General features: G+C 42.4%; 1 protein-coding gene across 1 annotated transcript in view; it reads left to right on the top strand.

The window, feature by feature from the left end:
* The window catches only part of COLQ (collagen like tail subunit of asymmetric acetylcholinesterase), a 39,192-nt gene continuing 19,644 nt past the window's right edge, over nucleotides 1-19,548 (top strand). The window contains exons 1-6 of the mRNA XM_035556440.2: nucleotides 1-693; nucleotides 735-867; nucleotides 12,620-12,732; nucleotides 14,106-14,198; nucleotides 17,441-17,485; nucleotides 18,190-18,216. Of these exons, the coding sequence (XP_035412333.1) occupies nucleotides 538-693; nucleotides 735-867; nucleotides 12,620-12,732; nucleotides 14,106-14,198; nucleotides 17,441-17,485; nucleotides 18,190-18,216 (567 nt within the window). The 5' untranslated portion in view covers nucleotides 1-537. The remainder of the gene's footprint in view (nucleotides 694-734; nucleotides 868-12,619; nucleotides 12,733-14,105; nucleotides 14,199-17,440; nucleotides 17,486-18,189; nucleotides 18,217-19,548) is intronic.

The raw sequence follows: 19,548 nt of genomic DNA, 5'->3' as shown, positions 1-19,548 counted from the left end.
GATTGCGTTTCAGTCACCTCATAATGGCACACTTATTATTTCTTCCACCTGTTGCACCCTGTCACTAAACTCTTTGCAGTCACACAGCGTCTGATCAACTACTAGTGATGCTTTCATTTTCTCTTAAATGCTAAATAATGATCTCTGGTCAGTGGCTGTGGAGCCTCAGTGGCATCCCTCAGCCGAAGATGCACGGTGTAAGTGAATGCAAAGCACCCCCAGTTATAAACAGATGTTAGGTCACTGCTCATCTCTCTCATTAAGGCAATTAGTGACCTGTAGAAGATGATCAATCAGGGATTTTATTCATCTCGACATTGGTGTCTGGTTGCCTGCACTGAAGGATGCTGTTTATAGTCCAGTTTCTAATCTCTTCCTTTCCTGCTCATTATTATTATCAACCAAAGTGCCTTTTTGCTTCTGTTACCAAAACAGAATCCCCCCCGCCACCGTTTTAGCAGCTAACATCCACAATGGGGGCAACTGATCCAGCACAGGAGTTAAATATAACCGTGCCTAGTGTAAGGAGAAGATTTAATGGGAAATGGTTGGCATTCTTTCTTCCTAAAGGCACGGCGAGAGAGCGAGAGCAGTCGAGAGCCGTACACACACACACAGACACACAGACACACACGCATCCCGCAGCGAGCGAGGAAAGAGGAAGCGAGCAGGCAAGACAGACAGAGAGGCAGAGTAGAGAGCGAGCAAGCCCCAAAGCAGAGCTGCGCTTCCAGGCTGCAGTTGCCCAGGGCACAGGCAGCATGTTTGCCCTCAGCCTTGTTGCCTGGGGATTTTACCTTCAGCTTGTCTTCTGCTTTGCTTTCTCTCAGACTTCGTACGTTGACAATGCCTTCCCAGTTTCCTCAGGTAAATCGCTTTAAGTCTTGTTACTTTGCCTTGTCTGGACCTCTCCTCTGCACGCTGGTTCTTGCACTTTTCCAGTGACTGGGAGCACAGGAGGAAGAAATACTTCACTTTGCAGATCTGGGTGAACAAATTTTGCATTGCAGAGCTGCTCTGCCACAGGCTGGGACATTTTCGTTGCTTCGTGGCTTTTGCTTTTTGTTTTATTATTTCTCTTTTTTAAACCCCTCCCTTCCCATCCCTGTGAGAAATAATAGACAAGAGCCTCAGCTGTACTAAAATGCTGTTGGTTTTTTTTTGTTCGTTTGTTTTTGTTTTTTCCATTGGCTTGGTGTTGTGCTAATTCATGCCACTGGAGGATCTGGCCCAATTAGTATATTACTTGCATGTCTGCATGTTTCTTTCTATTTTGGATGAGCTTAGGTAGATTACAGCAAGGGAAAGAAAATGAATCTCAATGTATATCTGCTTCTATAAATAAAGCCCTGACCTCAATGAGTGCTGCTGGAGCCCGACTGGATGTTAGCAGAATAAACATCATCTGGCTCTGGCTATGACACTAACAAATACTCAGATGACTTACATAGGAAACGAGTCCACTGCATGGAAAATCCCTGCTAGGCAAAGGCAAAACAAATTAGTTGTCAGCTGAGCCAGGGCACTGGAAATCCCACTTAATAGGTTTTAGTTTGGTCAGCAAGACTCTCCTTTACCCATGTTCTGTGCAAAGGAAGGGGAAAGTTGACAAGAACTCTGACTCCATCTTCTCTTGGAGGAATTTTCACTATTTTATGGCAAATTACTTCTAACCAAAAGATGCTTCTAACTAAAATCCTGGATTCCTTCAGTGTCAAATTTTGGACGGTTCAGATGAGATTTGTAGGTTGAGGTCAGCTCTACCTTCAGGTCCTCCCTGTGTTTCTGACATCAAGACAGTGTCCTAAAGGGTGCACATTTTAAGACTACATCAGATCAGCCTTAGACATGGAATTAAAGTCTTTTCTCTCTCTCTCATGTCTCTTGTGTGACCACAGAGCCAGATGGTTCACATTTGAGGCATTTAAGAGAGAACAGCAATCAGAAGGGTAGCCTGTGCAAGACGATGGATTCCTGGACTCAATAACAGTCAGTATGAATGATTTCACCTGTTTTTTTTTTTTTTAATCTTTTGAAATGTGCAGAGCTAACACACTGTATGTCACCTGCAGTGGTTTGAACAGTCCATTCATTTAAGAATATTCTTAATCAAATAATAAGATTCTGAGGTCCAAAGAGTAGTGCAGATACCCTTTGTGGAAAAACCCTATAACATTTAATAAAGCAGCCATTAGAGTTCTGCAGTCATTTCAGATAGCTTTTAAGATAACATCTAAAGAATCCTAATGGTAGAAGAAATACATCCTTTGGAAAACAATTTAATCCATTCTTTTGAACCTCTGGGAACTAATACATGTTTTTCTGCTAAGTTATTTGGGATGCTAAAAAGCATTTCCATTTGTTATCATTTCTGTTCAGTTGGGTGTCCTTTTTCCATGAGGTTGATATTAGTTTTTGCTGAGGTACAGAAACATCAAAATTTATTTTCTCTGATATGTTCCTAATTGCTTTGCAATAGTACGTAAGTTATTAAACCTCAGAAATTGTTTTGAAGATGTTTACACTGCCTTGAAACTAGTAGATTCCTGCCAGACCAACCCTAAGTTCACTTTTCCATGGCTTACATGGCCAGGCCTAAGCGGTGATTTTCTCCTGCGGAGCACACTTGTGTGTCTAGAGAAGACATTTAAATTGCTATCATCTTTAAAAAATAATGGTTCAGGAAATAATCCCTTCTTCCTCCATGGAAGATTTTTCCGCCTAAATGTCTTGTTGTACAACAGCAGTCTATGCCTTCAGCCCTTGATGCTGGCTGTGGCCAGGCTCTGCTCTTTGCAGCAGACCAGCTCCCACGGCACAGCCTCCAGGTCTGCCAGGAGCAGAGGCTACAGCTGGCCCCCTCCCCGTCCTCCCGTGTCCCCATCTGTTTTGTCTGTGGGCTTAAGGCTCTATCACGAACGTGTTGCAAATTTCTACTTGCTAATACGTGTCAGAATAACATCTAGTGTATAATTCAATTGTCATGCCACAGGGCTGGACAATGAGCCGTATTTTGGTGAACTGTTACATACCTGAGTGCCAATTATTGCTTGCTAATCGGGGCAAGGAATTCTCTATTTGGTATGAAAAATCATGCAATGAAAAAGAAAACTCCTTTAGTGCTTTGATTGCATCAGCAGTTGATGAAACACCTCCTAAGAAAAAAGCAAAAAGTTCTCTGTTTTCCAGTAGAAATCTCACAGTGTGTGCAGAAGGTGAATTAATTCCACTTAAATTCTGTTATTTTAATGATTTCTCAAATTTTCTGTGACTGTCAGCTGAGTTAATTCTTTGTATCTGGCACCAGGATGTAATTTCACATTTAAAGAATGAATTTTGGCATTGTACTTGCAAACTCTGAAAGTAGTCACATTTAACACTCAGTGACCACTTGTCTTTCCTACAATTGGAAGAACACATATAGCTATTTTTCAGAGGTGCCTGAAAACCTCTGCACTAAAAGTACTTTCATTTCTATTCTCAGAGATCTTTCTATAGCAATAGGTCACAGATAAAAATGTTCACAGGTCACAAGGCCGTAACTATAAAATAGAGATAAACAACTCATGGGGGGGAAAAGTTTGTAGGATAATTGGGGGAAGAATAATAATCTGGATTATTTTCTGTTTTGCTGCCACCTCCGCATCATAGTCCCATCAGCCTCAAGCAACAGCGCATCATTTTTCCTGGAAGTATTCTGAATGTCATGTCAGTGTTTCTTCTAGTGCTGAAGCATCATTTCTGGAGGAAATGCTTTGGGATTAGCGTTACAACACGCTCAAGCACATGGCTGCAGCTCCACGTGGAAGCAGAGCCCCCCCCAGGGGTGGGTAACTCAACTCTCCTTGAGGCAGGGGGGGGGTTCCTTCCAGGGTAACCTCTCGTATGCCTTCCCTAAGACACTGTGTTTATAACGTCCTTCGTTATCATTTTTTCAGAGCTCTGCTCTGCTGAGGTTCCTGCACTGTGCACTTGAACAGGACATCCGAGTGCCTCCACTGTCGCAATCACATAATGAAAGCTAGGTGTGAATTTTATGCTCCCTTGTAGCAGGGCTAAGTGGGCCTTGTAAGAACCAGGCTGAAGGAAGCCATCTTCCAGATTCAGGTGGCAGAAAGACTCTTCCTTTCCCTCTCCTACTCATCCCAGTTGAAGTATTCTGGGGCTTTACGGGGAGGGGGGAAAGTACTTCAGAAACCACCAGGAGCTGGAGAAGAGCATCTTCTGATGCTTCTTCTGACCCAAACTTCCTTTTATGCATCACAAAAATGTATCACTTGATAGGTTTTTCTCCTGTGATCAATATTCATACACAGTCCTGTGAAATGAGTATGGCTGATTAATTTAAAGGAATGAAATGGGGCTGCAACAGCTGAGTTACTGGCAGTATTCCTCATGCTTTCTCTGCCTTTTGCCTGTTACACTTGCTTTCCCAAAGAAAAGGAGCTCCCCATTTCACTGGGCACGGCCTCTTTGAATCTGGATTACTGAATGAAAAGACATGCAGATTGCCAAAAGAAATTAATTGACTATAATGCAAATGAAAGTCAGTGTTATGCCGCTTAGGGTGAGTATCATGAACTTTCATTTGCTTGAGGAAATGCAGATGACCAGGTGAAAGGACCAAGTGTTCCCCTCTGTGTTCCTCTGCTCCCCCCCAATTTAATATGACGATCAGCTCCATTGGCTTCAAGTGGTGGGCTGGTGGGCATCCTGAAATACAGAACCTGGACTCCTGAAGTGCAGCAGGATGGGACAAGCTGGTGGCTAGTTCTGATTTTTTTTTCTTTTTTTTCCTGGGACAGGGTTTGTGTTATAAGTAAGGCAGGTGTCTATCTTCGGGCTGCGGAAGCTCTTCTGGAGATGCCACCTAAGCCTTGTTTGTGGTAAACAAGTTCTCCTGCCACCAGGGATGGAGGTGGGTGCAGGAGCTGGCACAGCGTTGGACACACTGCTGATTTTTACTGTGATCAGACTGGGTGGTGGAGGCTTAAATTCTAGCACAGCCAAGCAAGCTGTTTCAAATTCAGGTGGTTTTAGTGAGAGGAACTCCACAGACAGGCAATGTAAAGTACTGTGAAATGAGCTTATTCCCCGTGTACTCACAGAAACATAGTGCTTGCAGGCCTCTGCTCCCATTGCAGGCAGTTTATTTCAATATTAGCAAACCCCTGCAGTGGGAACAGTCTGTGACTTTGCATTTTAGCATCCCTGTTTTTCAAAGCCCATTTCGTATCAGACATAGAGGCTGCCCGTGGCTGAGCTGTTGTTGGCAGGGCAGCACCAGCAGCGCAATAGCAACAGCTACAGCTGCTGAAGGGAAACTGTCAGCCCTAGTTACATTTACAGAAAAATACCAGCTGTGTTTGTCCAGGAGGAAGTTTGTGGTCAGGACAAGCCATGCACCCCCGCAGGCTTTAACTCTTGGTGTTAGGATAGCGTGTGGCTGCCAAATGAGACAGCCTGGGAACCTTAGGGGTGGGACACTTGCACAAAGAAAGGAAATTTATAAGGCAATGGTTAAAATGGGAGGGGTGTTGAATGTATTATGGAATCAGGATTAAATGAAATATTTAGCATGGGAGGCTTTACTGACGTATTCTGTGCTGCAGCTTCGTAGGTCAAAGGAAAATGGGAAAAGCCCTTCAGTTCCAGGGGGAACTCTTTGGGGGAGATCAGAAATAGGAGAGAGAGAAAAATCCCACAGTAATTCACAGAAACCAGCCTAAGTGTTGTGTTTCTTCCCCTCTCATCTCCAAGGAATCATCTCTTTACTGGAAAGGACATCAGGGGGATGCTCTTTGTATGCAGGAAAATGTAATGGTGAACGGGGATTTGGGATGAGAAGATGAACATAGGAGGAATGCAGAAGAGGACTGATGGATTGGGGGAAAACAGAAAAGCAGCTGATAGCCATTTTTGCCAGCGTGTATGCATAAATGCATGCACCTGGGCAGGCACACAAGTGAAGGCAGATGCTGTGCCTGAAGAAGGCAGGGCTGCAGTTTCAGTTTTCTTCTGCCCAGGAAGAAGTGTCAATGGCTTCTAAAACCTGCAAAGTTATGGCCTTGTACAATACCAAGTCAATACAGAGCTATTTCTTTGTGAAAGGCCAGAGAGTAAAGTCAGCTGGGCTGTGAGTCTGTTGCCACAAGGGAGTCACATGGAATTAATTTAGTCCCTGGCATCAAAGTCTCTGGCAGGAATTTGAAGGCATTTCTCCGGTGCCTTTTGGAGCATACAGCAACACCCACGTTCTCAGATGGGTTGTCTGGGGCTGACTGAGCACGTGGTGGGCCAACATCAAAGTCAAGTACATTTCTGAGCCATGCCAGCCCTGACAGATTGTGATCTTGCAGTTGGAGAGGGATGGCTTTGGTGTCTCTGCTCTGGTACTACTCATCTCGCAGATAAAGTGGGAGAGGAATGTGTGGCAGTGAACTGCATGCAGGAGTCTTTTGGGGCTGACAGAGCAGCCACCTTGCATTAAGCTTTAGGGTTTCAGGCTCTTCTAGGGGTGGCAGTAAGCTTTAGTACTCAACATATTCATAGCATCATTCTGGTGTGACAAGAAATGGAGTGTTATAATCTGGTTTATAAAATGACTGGGATGAGGTACTGTGATTTACAGGACGGAAATTCTCATTCAGGTTTTGTAAATGGGTCATCCATGGCTATGGGGCTGCTGCTTAACTTCTCTGTGCCTCAGTTCCTCACGACTGGAAGGGGAGCACACATTGCTGTCAACATCAATGAGCGGTGTCTAGAGCCCTGGAAGCTCTAGAAGCCGTGGAAGAACCCATGGAAGCCAACAGAAGCAAAACTGCACATAATAGCCTTGCAGTGGTTACTGGGATTTATAAACCACAGGTTTGTTTTAGAAACCCATTTTATAACCCACTGAAGTGTTCCACCGTGCAGATTTTATTGGGACTTTTATGTTCTTGTGACACTGGAGCACAGAGCCAACCCAAGCAAATATTCCTCTCTCCTTCTGCGCTAATCCCAGAAGTTTCCTTCTGTAATCCTCTGGGGGAGCAGCATATACTCTTTAGACACACGCATTGCCCCCACGCCCACACAAGCACATATGCACACATGAAATGGCTGAAATATATGCCTACGGGGAATAAAATGCCTTTTCTGGGGAAATCTTGTATGCTCCTTTGCTTTCCTGAGCCTTGCTACCTCTGCAGCGTCTGCTGGCAGGGGCCTGCTCCAGCAGGGCTGCAAGGGGCTCCGCCAGGGCCGGGTGCAGGGGGACACGAGCCAAGGGGACGTACTGGGAGATGCTGGGGGCCGTGAGCACAATATCTGTGCTGTTGGCAAGGTTTCTTGAACACCAGCTTGTTTTAAACACCTTTATTTATTTACTTCTTATGACAGCTTCTGACTCTGCGCCAGCTGGTAAAGCGCGCAAAACTTATGCCACAACCGGTAGCCACTTTGGGGATTAGAAATAGGGTTTCTGGCACAGAGTATTTTCATATTTCTATAAGTTATTCTTGGCTGAAAATAAGCTTGTTTTGGCTGGAGCTTTTCATTTTCCACAAAAATGATGGGGAAATGTCTTCATCCTGTGGCTCCCACAGGATCTGCCTGGGTCACTGCTCTCCCCAGCATGGGCACTGGTGCATAAGCTGTAGGAGTTGCTGTATTTCCTGGCTATATGGACATCACCTGGTACATAGCAGATGGTATATTCAGGTCGTAAGGCCTAAGTTGATAAGGACACAGAGATGCAGCCTGTTCGTGAACCTCACGGCCTGATCCAGCTCCAGGCGTGAGCTGTACCCCAGCTCCACCTGCCCACCCTCACCCATTCCTCCCGGTGTTGCCCTCTCCCCTGGGACTTTGGCACCTTTCACAAGCTCCTAAACTTTCCTAATCTGTGAGGGAAGATGTGCCTTAGCCACCTTGTGATAGACACACAGGATAACGCCTGATGGCCACTGCCTGTGGCGAGCTGCTGTCCTTGCCAGGAGGGCAAGAGGAGCCTGAATGCATGACAGCAAAGCAGATGAAAGTCTCAGTTTCAGCCGGACGAGCCCACGTTCATTAACTAACCCATCTGCCCAGCTTGTTTATTATTAATTCTGACGGCCGTCCAAGTGGGAGAAGCACCTGTGATGGGGTGTCAGCGATTGGAGGTCTCCATCTAGCAGGCCCTGCCAGTCAGAAACTGGGCAGGCCACCAGCACTGCTGTCGGGGTGACACGGCTTTGGAAAGCAGCTCATCGTCCAGTCAGGGCTTGCTGGGTGAGTGTGGTTGCAGATAGGAAGGAAAACACAAGTTGCACATCTTTTTCATGTCATGCCCTTTTCTCCTGCCAGCATCATCGATCCAGCTAGCCTACACCTTTGTGATTTTAGGGCAGAAGTCATTTTCATGGCTTGCATACAGTTTTTGCAACGAAATCCTGCAAATCTAACCTGGACCCAGGGCAGCACTTCCCTCTGGTACCTCCGCTGCAGCCAGGAGGGTTCACAGTGTTGAAAGTCAGCTCTAGGATCAGCCCTAGGACCGCTTGGAGACTGGACCATCTCAGATCACAGTTTTTGGCTTCCAGATAACACCAGGAGCAAGCAGTCTGCAAAAACAAAATGAAACAGTTTAAGCTTATCTAAAATATATGATATCTTGAAGCAACACTTACTCATAGATTGATATAGTCGCTTTCTGGACCATAAAAATAATTTGAGTTTGAAAATAGTAAACATTTTCTATTTTAAAGCTGACTATCTTAATTTTTATGCTCTCCAGAAACAACTGCTACTTAGACAAGCCCTATATGGAGCTTTTCATTTTGCCTTCCTACCCTTACCGAATACTTTCTCTGGTATGGAAGATGTTGATAGAGGAGTTTCCACACAAGAAGTGTAATTGAGCTCGCTGTGTAGGTAGGGTCTTCACATTTCACAGAAAACCATGACAGTCCTATTCTTGGGCTGAGATTTTTTCCACTGATGGGGACTAGAGTATTATGAAGCTGTGTTTAGCAATCAAAGCTAACCCGGAGCCTAACGATATATATTGCATTTGCTGACAGCCTGTAAGCCTACCAAGGTAATATTTTTGCGTTGCAAAACAGGCCAACACTGAACTGGCTTTGCATCCTGGACCTATCACAGTTACAAAATCCATACCAATGAAATGCAGTGTTTATTGGAAGATCATATTATAATATTCATACCTGTGGTCTGTGACTCTCATTTTGTGCTCCCTCTTCTGTTTTATCCGCCCGTCATACCTGAGTGTGGAGGGTCCTTGGGTCTAGGATCAGCCATTTCTTAAATATTTGCCTTACAAATCCACCTTCCAGAGCATGGCCATGACTGATGATGGAGCCCCTGAAATACGAACTACCTACATCATTATATAAGTGGTATCTAGTCTATATAGTAGTAATAGTAATTGCATGCTTTTTGAATAGTTTTTGCATATGAGGTCAGTACATGCTATCACTGTTTATACCAGCAAACCTAAAACTGATCGTCAGCCTAACTTGTGGGTATAGTAAAATTAGAATAAGACTATAAAGACTGCAACCAATGGCTATTTTGCTCCCAACTTTGTTAGCTATGGTGGTTTCACAATATAATACTAATATAATATATAATATATATAATATATAATATATATAATATATTATATATATAGTAATAATATATATAATGTATAATATATATAATATATTATTATAATTATTAATAATAATATATGCTATAATACTCTTCCAAATAATTTCAGACTTTGCTTTCATAAAAGGAAAATGCCAATATTTTATAATCCAGGACTTCACTTTACTCATGAGGGCATGATGAGTATACTGTGATTTTATGATTCTATGATCTGTATTTAATGTTATTTTTGCCAAATATTTAAATAAAAATATTTTATTTTATTTTATTTTATTTATTTTATTTTATTTTATTTTAAGTAGCAGAACAACTGCAGTAATGCAAAACTTTTTCTGCAGTGGCTGTTGTGGTGGTTTTACTGTGCTAGGCAGCAGAATACCACAACCGCTCTCTCACTCCCCCTCCTTAGATGAGGAGGGGAAGAAGTAAAGGAAAGAACAACTCACGGGTTGAGATAAGGGTGATTTAATTAAAGGAAAAAAAAGAAATAATTATTAAGGAAAGATGATTATTAATTAAACAATTTAACTAAACAATTTAACTAAACAATTAACAATTTAACTAAAGGGGAAAAAAAAGGAAAGGGGAAAAGGGAGGGGGAAAGGGAAAACAAAACAAAACAATTAAAGGCTATGTGGAAGTGCAGAGGAAAGAAATTACTCTCTACTTCCCACAAATGAGCAATGCTTGACCACGTCCTTGAAGAAGGGCCTCAACGCACGTAGCTGGTGTTCGGGAGGAGGACAGACGTTTTCACAACGAGAGCCCACCCCTCCCCTCTTCCTCCTTTTTCCACCTTTTATTGCTGAGTGACATCATATGGTATGGAATATCCCTTTGGTTGGTTTAGGTCAGCTGCCCTGGTGATGTTCCTTTCTCAATTTTTTGCCCACCCCCTAGGAGGGTTAGAGAGAGTCCTGATGCTGTGCCAGCACTGCTCAGCAGCAGACACAACAGTGGTGTGATACCTCTGCTGTTCTAGCTACAAGTGCAGAGCACAGCACTGTATGGGCTGCTGCAGGGAAAGTTAACATCCCAGCCAGACCCAGTACAGCTGTTAGTGACTGAATTCAGGGCAAGACAATACAGAGTTTAACTCTACATGTTTCTGTATGTTATCATGTGTGTGAACTGGAGATAGGAGAACTCAAACCATTGCTGCTTTTTAAAGGGCACTGTCATCGTTAGTATATGTTTATAGCTTTAAATAAATAAATAAATATATATATACATTATCTCTATTTTTTAATTATAAATCTTTTGACTTTCTCTAAATTGAAGTTTTCTTTTGAATTCAAACTTCGTAGGAAAAGTTCAGATAGAGAGACAGAGTCTTTACTATGGACACTTTCAGACTTCAACAGACTTACCTCTCAACTGTATCATCTCAAATAACATTTTGGTAGAGAAAAAAATCGGCATAACATATAAACTACTTCTGAATTCTGCTGCCAGTAGAAATCTTTGGCCTTTTTTCTTTTGTTCGTTCTTTCTTTCTTTCTTTCTTTCTTTTTTTTTGGCTGGAGAAAGGAAAGAAATGCCACTTTACAAAACAATTCAAGTTCAGAAAGGTAACTGAAATGACATTTGTGAAATGCATTTCCCTGGACCCTGTGCCTAGATTGTCTTTTCAGACAAGGTGTGATGTAACCTAGCATCAGTGGAACCGACTGCAGCTGGTTTCTATTTTCAGGTAGCTACGCACCAGAAGTGGCTCCCTGACCTAGCCAATAAGTCTGATATTGACACAAAACAAGATGGTGAAACACCTGCTGAGCTGCTCCCTTGGCAGCCTTTAACAACCACACTCATCTGGGCAGCTGTTTTCAGTGCAGGAGGACTGGGCAAAATGCTGTTCCCATGAATGTGGGGTGGTGGAATGGGATGTAATACATTTTCTGAGACATTTGAAGAATTAGAAGTTTCTTTGTCCCTTAGAGAAATATGCCTTGCCTTGAGATGTGATTAAAAAACAGCCTGCAACTGATTTGCACACAAATCTAGCAATTTTGCCAGGTTTGTCTTCCTAGAAACTTAATTTGGAGATTTTCTATTAATACCAGATACTTTACCATAGGCTCTTCTTCCTACTGTATCTGGCTCCCTGCCACCCTTCACTTCACAGACACCCGTCCCTGGCTGCCAGTAGCCAGAGGAAGAAACCAACAGAGACAAATAAATATGTCCTGCACTTGGCAAAACCTTTGCAGAAGGCCCTCGTCCTGATTCCAGAGTGATTTCCTGGGGAGTAAGTAGATTCAGAAAAGACGAGACAGTATAAATGCATCATCTTCACATCATTTCTCTGTGGTTCTTTGGTCACAGCTGCTTATTTTGTCGATGGAAGTTTTCCCCTCAGAAAAGGGTAAACACATTGCTGAAAAGCACTGATGGCCTGCCTTGCTCAACACTTGGCGGCAAAGCTGTCAGCTAAGTTTGGGTTGCAGAGTCTTTATTCGTAGTGACGATGCACAAATCAGAAATAAGGCAACGTGATTTCAGGCCCATGGGAAATATCATCAGACGTGCAGTGGAACAACAGCCCGCACTGTTATTAGAAAAGACCCTGAAGTATTTTGGTCCATGGGAAAGGCTGGTGGGCAGCAGCACGCAGTGCTCCCTGGTCACATGCGGGCTGTGATGGTAACCAGAAGATGCCATTTCTAATACACTTTTGGAACAGGGCAGACAGAGAGAGAGATAAATATATATTTCAATCTATTTCCTAACATTGGGTATCTTATATTTTCCAAAATCAGCCTGTGTCATAGCCATATTTAGAGCTTAAAACTCTGCATAGCCTTCAGCACATGAAGACCTTATAAACCTGAGGGACCACACAAATTCTTAAGTTCCTGCTTGGATCCAGTGCTACAATGGATGCAGGGTGTACAAAAGTCCTTTGGAATGGAAGCACCTTATTCTGTAAGAAATATTTGTGGTGTTCAAGACAATGGATGATGTTTGTATTGAACAGATCTCCCTTGTTTGGAACAGAAGAAACAGCTTCACCACAGACCATGCTGTCTCCTTGGCCCTCCTCCACCGCCCCTGTTTCCACCGCCGTACTTCAGGCACAGCTGGAGCACTGTAAGTGTGGCCCAGGAGCCTTTCTCTTCTATTTACATGACTTTTGATGTGTGACAAAGACTGAAGTATCCTCTCTCAGCACTGCTTGATGGTGTCACTCAGCAAACCCATCTGTCTATGTTGGTAGGGCTGTGCTGCTTTCCTAGAGCAAGGCAATCCTGAACTAAAGGAAATGTAAATGCAGTAAACCAAGGAAGGTCAGAAAGACAATTTCTCATCCTACACAATGACTTCAAAGTGTATGCTATACATGTGTCCTATTTTGTATCACGTTTGCCTTAGTGAAATGAAGGTCCTAAAATACTCCCAAGGAATCTGTTCCCACCATTTCATTTTGCAGAAAGAAAGATGAGTTTGAGTTGCTGGTATGGACTTTTCACTCTCACACCTATGCACATACCTGCTCTGGATGATATGTATCCATAAACATATGTTAACATATGCAGCATGCAGTGGGTATATGACAGTTTGCCCACTTGCACTTGTTGCCAAGGTCTGTTACCTCCAATACATTTTCCGTCCCAATATAAAGAATTTTTCCACCTACTTCGTAATGTCCATTTCTTAATTCTACTACTCATTTACCATATGCAAATACTGCAATTAGTAGAAACATTATGTAAACAGTAATTAGAAAGTTATCTGACAAGGACTAACCCCAAAAAAAATACAGCATAAAATCCCCCACTGTCTTCAGAGAGATCAGGACTGAGTTCAGGGAATTATTCCCCCAAACCAAAATCTAGTTGCCTCCCTCTTTCCCATCTCCTCCTCCTCCTCTCCACTTGGAAGATGAAGAGCAGGTTTGCTAAGCCAGTGTTTCTGCTGCAGCGTTCATCTGTATTTCCAGGGGAGATTTCTTTTGTCACAGGACATAGACAAGCCGGTTTACTCATGCGAGCTTAATTTTGAAGTGAGAAGATTAGGAAAACTTTAAGGGAATCCACTCTGATCAGTAGTGAATGAATGCCTCCTGACTGGTATCTACTGGAGTGAAGTTCACACTGCCTATACCCATGCAGGGTGCAGTCGGTATTATTAGAGCAAAGATGCTATTTTTGGAGAGGAGCTGCTACTTGTAAAGCGTGATGGGGAGAGCAGGGTCAAGTCTTAGAATAGCCCTGGGTCCCACACTGGCTTGGAGGGGATGAGATAGCCTGGCTGCGGCATGCCTGGGAAAGGAGGAGGAAATGTGGGGCAGGACACTATGCCGAAGTGATAATGTTGAAGCATCCATGAAGATAACCTTGTGACAAACCATAGGCTTCTCCCTCAGGCAGTAATTAAGTGCTGTTTGGACTGTAGTGGCGGTTTATTTGTGCTTTTCTCCATGTTCTCCAAGAGTGTTCATTCATATATTTTACCTTATGTAGAAGCTGCTTACTCTGGACATGAAGGACTTGTGCCAGGAGCTCCAGATAACAATGCCTGAATTGCATTGCCCCACAGGGCCTCCTGGCCCCCAGGTGAGTGATGCATTTGTGAACAAACCACAGCAGTCTTTCACTTGCTCCAAGGTCCTTACAAAGCTGTTACACATTTTCTGTAAATGCCTTTTATGCCTTAATAAGCATATCAAGCTCTGGCTTAATTTCATTTTGGTATGACTGTGCATAAATCATGTAGGCTTTTTACCCTGTGTTCTCATTCCTGCCTTGCATACTCCAAACTTCAAGTTCACCCTTCATTGTCACGTAGCTTTACAGTGGGTGGCACCCATGAAAAATCCCATAGATGCCATCACCTCCTTCAGAGGCGCTTTGTTGGTTTATTTCCTTGCTTTACACTCTTTTACATGAGGGGAAAGAGCCCATGGAGTTGATGCACAAGAGGTGCAATGAACTTGAGTGTTAGTGGAGTACATCCCTGAGAAGGCCGATACCTACAGTGCAGACCAGAGACAAGAAGGGGCTTTGGGGAGGGCAATGGGATGGGGTTCAGGAGTTGTGGGATCTTCCAGCTTAACCTGCAAGGTCTGTGCTTGCTGGGTAGCCTTGGGACAGCCCCTTTGGGCTCCTATTTCATCTACAGTTTATATGTTTGAAGCATAGGGCAGGAGGTCAGAAATCTTCCAAGGAAATGTTCCACTTCTAGGAGAGGGTTTTGTGCATGTCTCACCGTTGTGGAGAATATCACCCATCTGTCTTTCTGTTCCAGTTTGTTCCCTCCAAAGGAAAATAAAACTTAAGGGAAAGTCTTTTAGCATGTGCATTAGGAGGCACATGGAGAGGTGATGGTAAAACAATTGTTTATCATATCCTGTGTTGAGAAAAATCTCTGCACTATGGAGCAGTCCTGTGGTGTGCTGGGCACCATCTAGATCTTCAGTATACGTGGAAGAAGCTGTTGTAATTTTAGTCTTTGCCAGACTATCTTTTTGAAACAATCCTCTTAATGCTATCTCTGACTTAAATGGGAAAAACAGTAATACCAGTTCTATTGTTCTGCAAGGTTCACTGCTATAAATAATAATTAACCTTGCAACTGAATGATCTATGATCCCTCCAAGAGCATTTTAAATAGAGTAGGCTGACAGATTTTATCACAACCACTAACAGTAGGATGGGTATAACATGACTTTGGAATTTTTAATTATAAATTGTGGGACGGTGTTTTATAGAGGGACAATGTTAGAGCCCGCAATCCTCCAGACAATACTTTTATGAAAATGGTCACGGGAAAAGAAGTGTTACTGTTTCTAAGAAATATCTAAGAAGTATTTCTGAATTGCTTTCTGTTGTAAATGCGTGACTTTCATATGAGTTGTAAAAGCTCATACTGTTGAGCCAGAGCTGAGTTTTAACACTTTGTCAAAAGAAGGAGAATTAGATTTGTAATGATGTGACTCAGCATATAATTCCTCCCATGTGTAACCCAAGGTAAAGGGAAAGAAAGAAGATAAAATTTGGCTCCGACTCTAATACAGTGCATTCTGATTTACAGTACTGAAAGTCTAAAATTACTGACTACAATAGTTGGAATGATTTACATTTAAAGGTGTGGGTTGCTCCTGTTCATGTACAATTTGTGTCATGTTTTGGACCATACAAGATAACCAGGATCCTAACCTGGAGTGATTTATATGGTCAACCTAATGCTCCTTGTATGACAGCTCATGGGATTTTCCTTAGTCATTCAGAAACAAAAGGGGTTCTCTGAAGCATTCTAGAAACAACACAGTTTTTCTGATTTTTAGTTTTATTTTTATTTCCTGAGCATCTCCCTCGATTAAGAAGTTTCCTGAAAGGGGAATAAGCCTCACTTGAAAGAGAGGGATGGAATATCTTCATGTTTTGGGGCTTAAACATATTTGGGAGCCTTGATCAAACTCTACTTCAAATCTGAATTGGTCTTTTCTAACCATGTCTTTGAGATTATGTCACCCTTGACTATTATTTATGTCCAGCCTCCCAAAGCCACATTACTTCATTCAGTTGCAATTTTAGGAAAGTAGGAAAAGATTTTTGAAAATTTGCTGTTGGTTATCTCTGAAAGGCAGCTCCACTCTAACTGGGAGATGTGTATTCATATATTTTGGGGATGTGTTCAAACCACAGGAAACAAATATCTCCGCTGAATAGCTTACATCTGAACTGGCCACTAAGCAGCAGGAGGGTAATATTAACTGTAGAGAATGTCAGGCTTAAAGCTACGTTTGCAATTTAACTAAAAATTTGAGATTTGTTTAAGTATGAGGAGACAAAATTACCATAAGTTATGTGATGTTTATTTGTTTTTAAAGTACTTCAATCACAACAACAGTAAAGACAATTGTATTTCAAACAAGAGCATTTCAATTTCCTATTACTCTGTAGAAAATGCCATTCCATAAACACAGGAAAATACACAAAGCAAGAAACGCTGGGGACCTCTTGTTATTTTTATGAAAAGGTGAAATGCAAAAAAAAAAAAAAAAAGGTGAAAATGCCTTTTTTATGAGAACTGTTTCAGAAAAGAAAAAAAAAAGAATAATTTTTGAAGGTGGATTTTACTATTACAAGTCTTTTTTTTTTTTTTTTTGGTGAAAATGCCCATGGTACTAAGAAGTTCTTAAGAAGTTCTTAAAATGGCTGCAAAATATTCAGCAGAGGCATGAACAGCCCCTAAATTTGAAAGCCACTGTCTCCTTCCCATGAGGTTGCATGGAAGCTGTGTTCCAACTGAGCAGGCAGGAAACAGGGATGAGGATGGGAAACCCCATGAGGAGATCATTGCAAAGTTGTGCCCAGGATGCCAAAAATTCAAATGAGCGTCTTCAAGCTGGTGAAAGATTCAGAAGTGGTGACAATCCTTGTCTACAGCACCCTACAGAGCCCATCCCACATGTCTTATGCCATTTCCCTTGCCCCCCTTTGTCTGACCTCCTTTGCCAGCTGACGCAGTGTCTCTGTGTCCTTGCAGTCGATAATTCTTCAAGACTCCAATAACTTCCCTTCTTTCATGTGCCTCAGGCCATTTTTCTTGCTAGTTTTCTTCACCTAGGAGATGCTCCTGTGCTTCTCATGTCAGTGCAACTCTCCAGCCTGCCTTCAGCAGTGACTCAGACCTGGCATTTAGAGGCAATATTCAAACACCACATCCGACACCCTGACCTTGTGGGGTCACACTGCTCCCAGGAGGCACTGGCAGGGCCATGGGCTGGGGGAAGGCCAATACCAGTGCCTTCTTACTAATACAGCTCAGTAACAGCATTCATTTTTGTCCCTAGGGTCCACAAGGAATTCCTGGTATAATGGGACCAAAAGGGGAGAAAGTAAGTGCCTGTTGTTATGTGTTGTTATGTGCCTGTGTTTGGTGTGGTTTTGAGGAGTCAAGGAAAGAGATGGTGATGGTGGCATGCTCACTTTTTTCTTGTCCGTTTAGTCAATGATGGGCCTTATGGACATGTGGGGATTTGCTTTAATTTAAATGTAGAGCTATCGATAAGTTTGAAGATATAATTCAAAGCATCATCTTCCAGTGTTCATTTTCAATCCTGAGATTTTTATGGCTTCTCATGATAGCTGCCTGTGTCTACATTATGGATAAGAGAGTAGCTTGGGTGCCCCAGTCAGTGCTCTTGCTAATCCCACAGTCTTTGAACACCCTGTTCTCTGGGAGGATGGGAGGAGCAAAGGTCTCCTACCCACCATTAGTTGTATGGGTCAGATCAGATAGTAAAAGCTGTCTATATGTGAAGTTATGGTTTCAGACCTGCAAAGCATTTGCTCCATGATGATGCTTAAAGAACCTTATACCTGAAGCTGAGCTTTACTTTACAACAAGGTGACTGTAGACTTAGGGCTGAGAATAAAGGAAAGGTCTAGGAGCTCTGTTAAAAATTCTTCCCGTTTTACCCTCTGGAAAAAAAGTCCTGAACATAAAGATGTTCCCAATGTTGTTTATAAATGCATTGACTAATGAGCCACTGTGGTCTGTTTGGTATCTCTGAGACTAACATATTCCTTTCTCTGGCAGGGGGAGATCGGCAGGCCAGGAAGAAAGGTATGAACAAAAGGTGCTGCCTCAGACACCAGCCTAATACCTGACACGTAGCAGCTGTCAGAGAGGAGCACAGGCAATCGATAAATACAAATAAGCTAATGTTGAAGTGTTGAGCCTGTTTGTGTTGCTCCCATGGAGGAGTGGTAGGGGGCTCTGGGTGCAGGGCTGGAGAGCTGTCACAGCTGGTTTGAATTTGGTAAATTCCCTCAGTAAGAGCATCCACCTCCAGCCAGACAATTAAAAGAGTGGGAAATTACCTAAATTATACCTCTGTGGGCAGGGGAAGCAAAGTATGGGACCTACCATAAAAGGTCTATTTCAACAGCAACAAAGCCAAATCAACCTTTTTACTGTTCCAGAGCTGAAGCCAGGCTCAACTGAACAGCCCAGAAGGAGGAATGGCCATTAACGATTACACTTCCAAAGCTTTGGCACCAAAGTAATATGCTGACTACAATCTTATGCTTGGTGACACATGAGCCATGATATATTGTCAAAAATATGTGCCCCTACGTGTGATGAAACAGAATATGTTATCTCAGTCGTTAAGTGCTTCCATTTAATGTAATTAATTTTAAAAGAAGACAGAAATGCAGAATGAAATCAGAGATATGTGGGGGGTAGTCACTAACCAGGAAAAGAAATACCATTCTAATAATAAGCAAAGGATTTTGACACTAGCTACTTGTCAGTAATTCAAATGGATGTGAAACATATAAACAAAGAGTTCTTTTTCTTTAATACAGATTTCAAATGCCCTATAGTAAACAAAAATACTACTTAGATATATTTAAGTGTTCCAAAACTAATGTATTAGACAGAGTCACCCATCAACCTACACAAGAGTGCAAACCTTAATTTGTATTTACTTTTCTGACAAGAACTAGTAGGTCCCAGAGAAGTTGCCCATAAAACGTTATAATTCCTGCTAAAAGCTGCCTGGCTCATAGGAGGTCACTGTTAGCTCCAAAGTCATGATCAGATTTCTAAGACCATATTGTCAAGTGGTATAAAGCAGTGGAATAGCACTGATCTGCAGCATTTTAGCAGCTAGTCAAGGAGTGATTTACAGGCAGAAGTTAAAATAGATAAGTAACTGTACGCATGTAGTTATTGCTAGTCACACGATAGCAGACAAAGAGCAATTACAGCTAGTAATATGAGTGCTCATAATAAGATTAATGGTAAATAAAACCAGGAATGTCTTAGTTAAAGGTTTGTTTCTGTTCTTACTGTAAATTGCATTTGTACAGATAGAATTACATGCAGGTCTTTTTGATTTACTTTGTATTATTAAATGAGAGGAAGAATTAAGTTATTGATACTGGGGTT

Source organism: Cygnus atratus, chromosome 2 (assembly GCF_013377495.2).
Source record: "Cygnus atratus isolate AKBS03 ecotype Queensland, Australia chromosome 2, CAtr_DNAZoo_HiC_assembly, whole genome shotgun sequence".
Lineage (NCBI taxonomy): Eukaryota > Metazoa > Chordata > Aves > Anseriformes > Anatidae > Cygnus > Cygnus atratus.
Note: the sequence above shows the minus strand (reverse complement) of the source record. Positions and strands in the feature narration are given on the sequence as shown.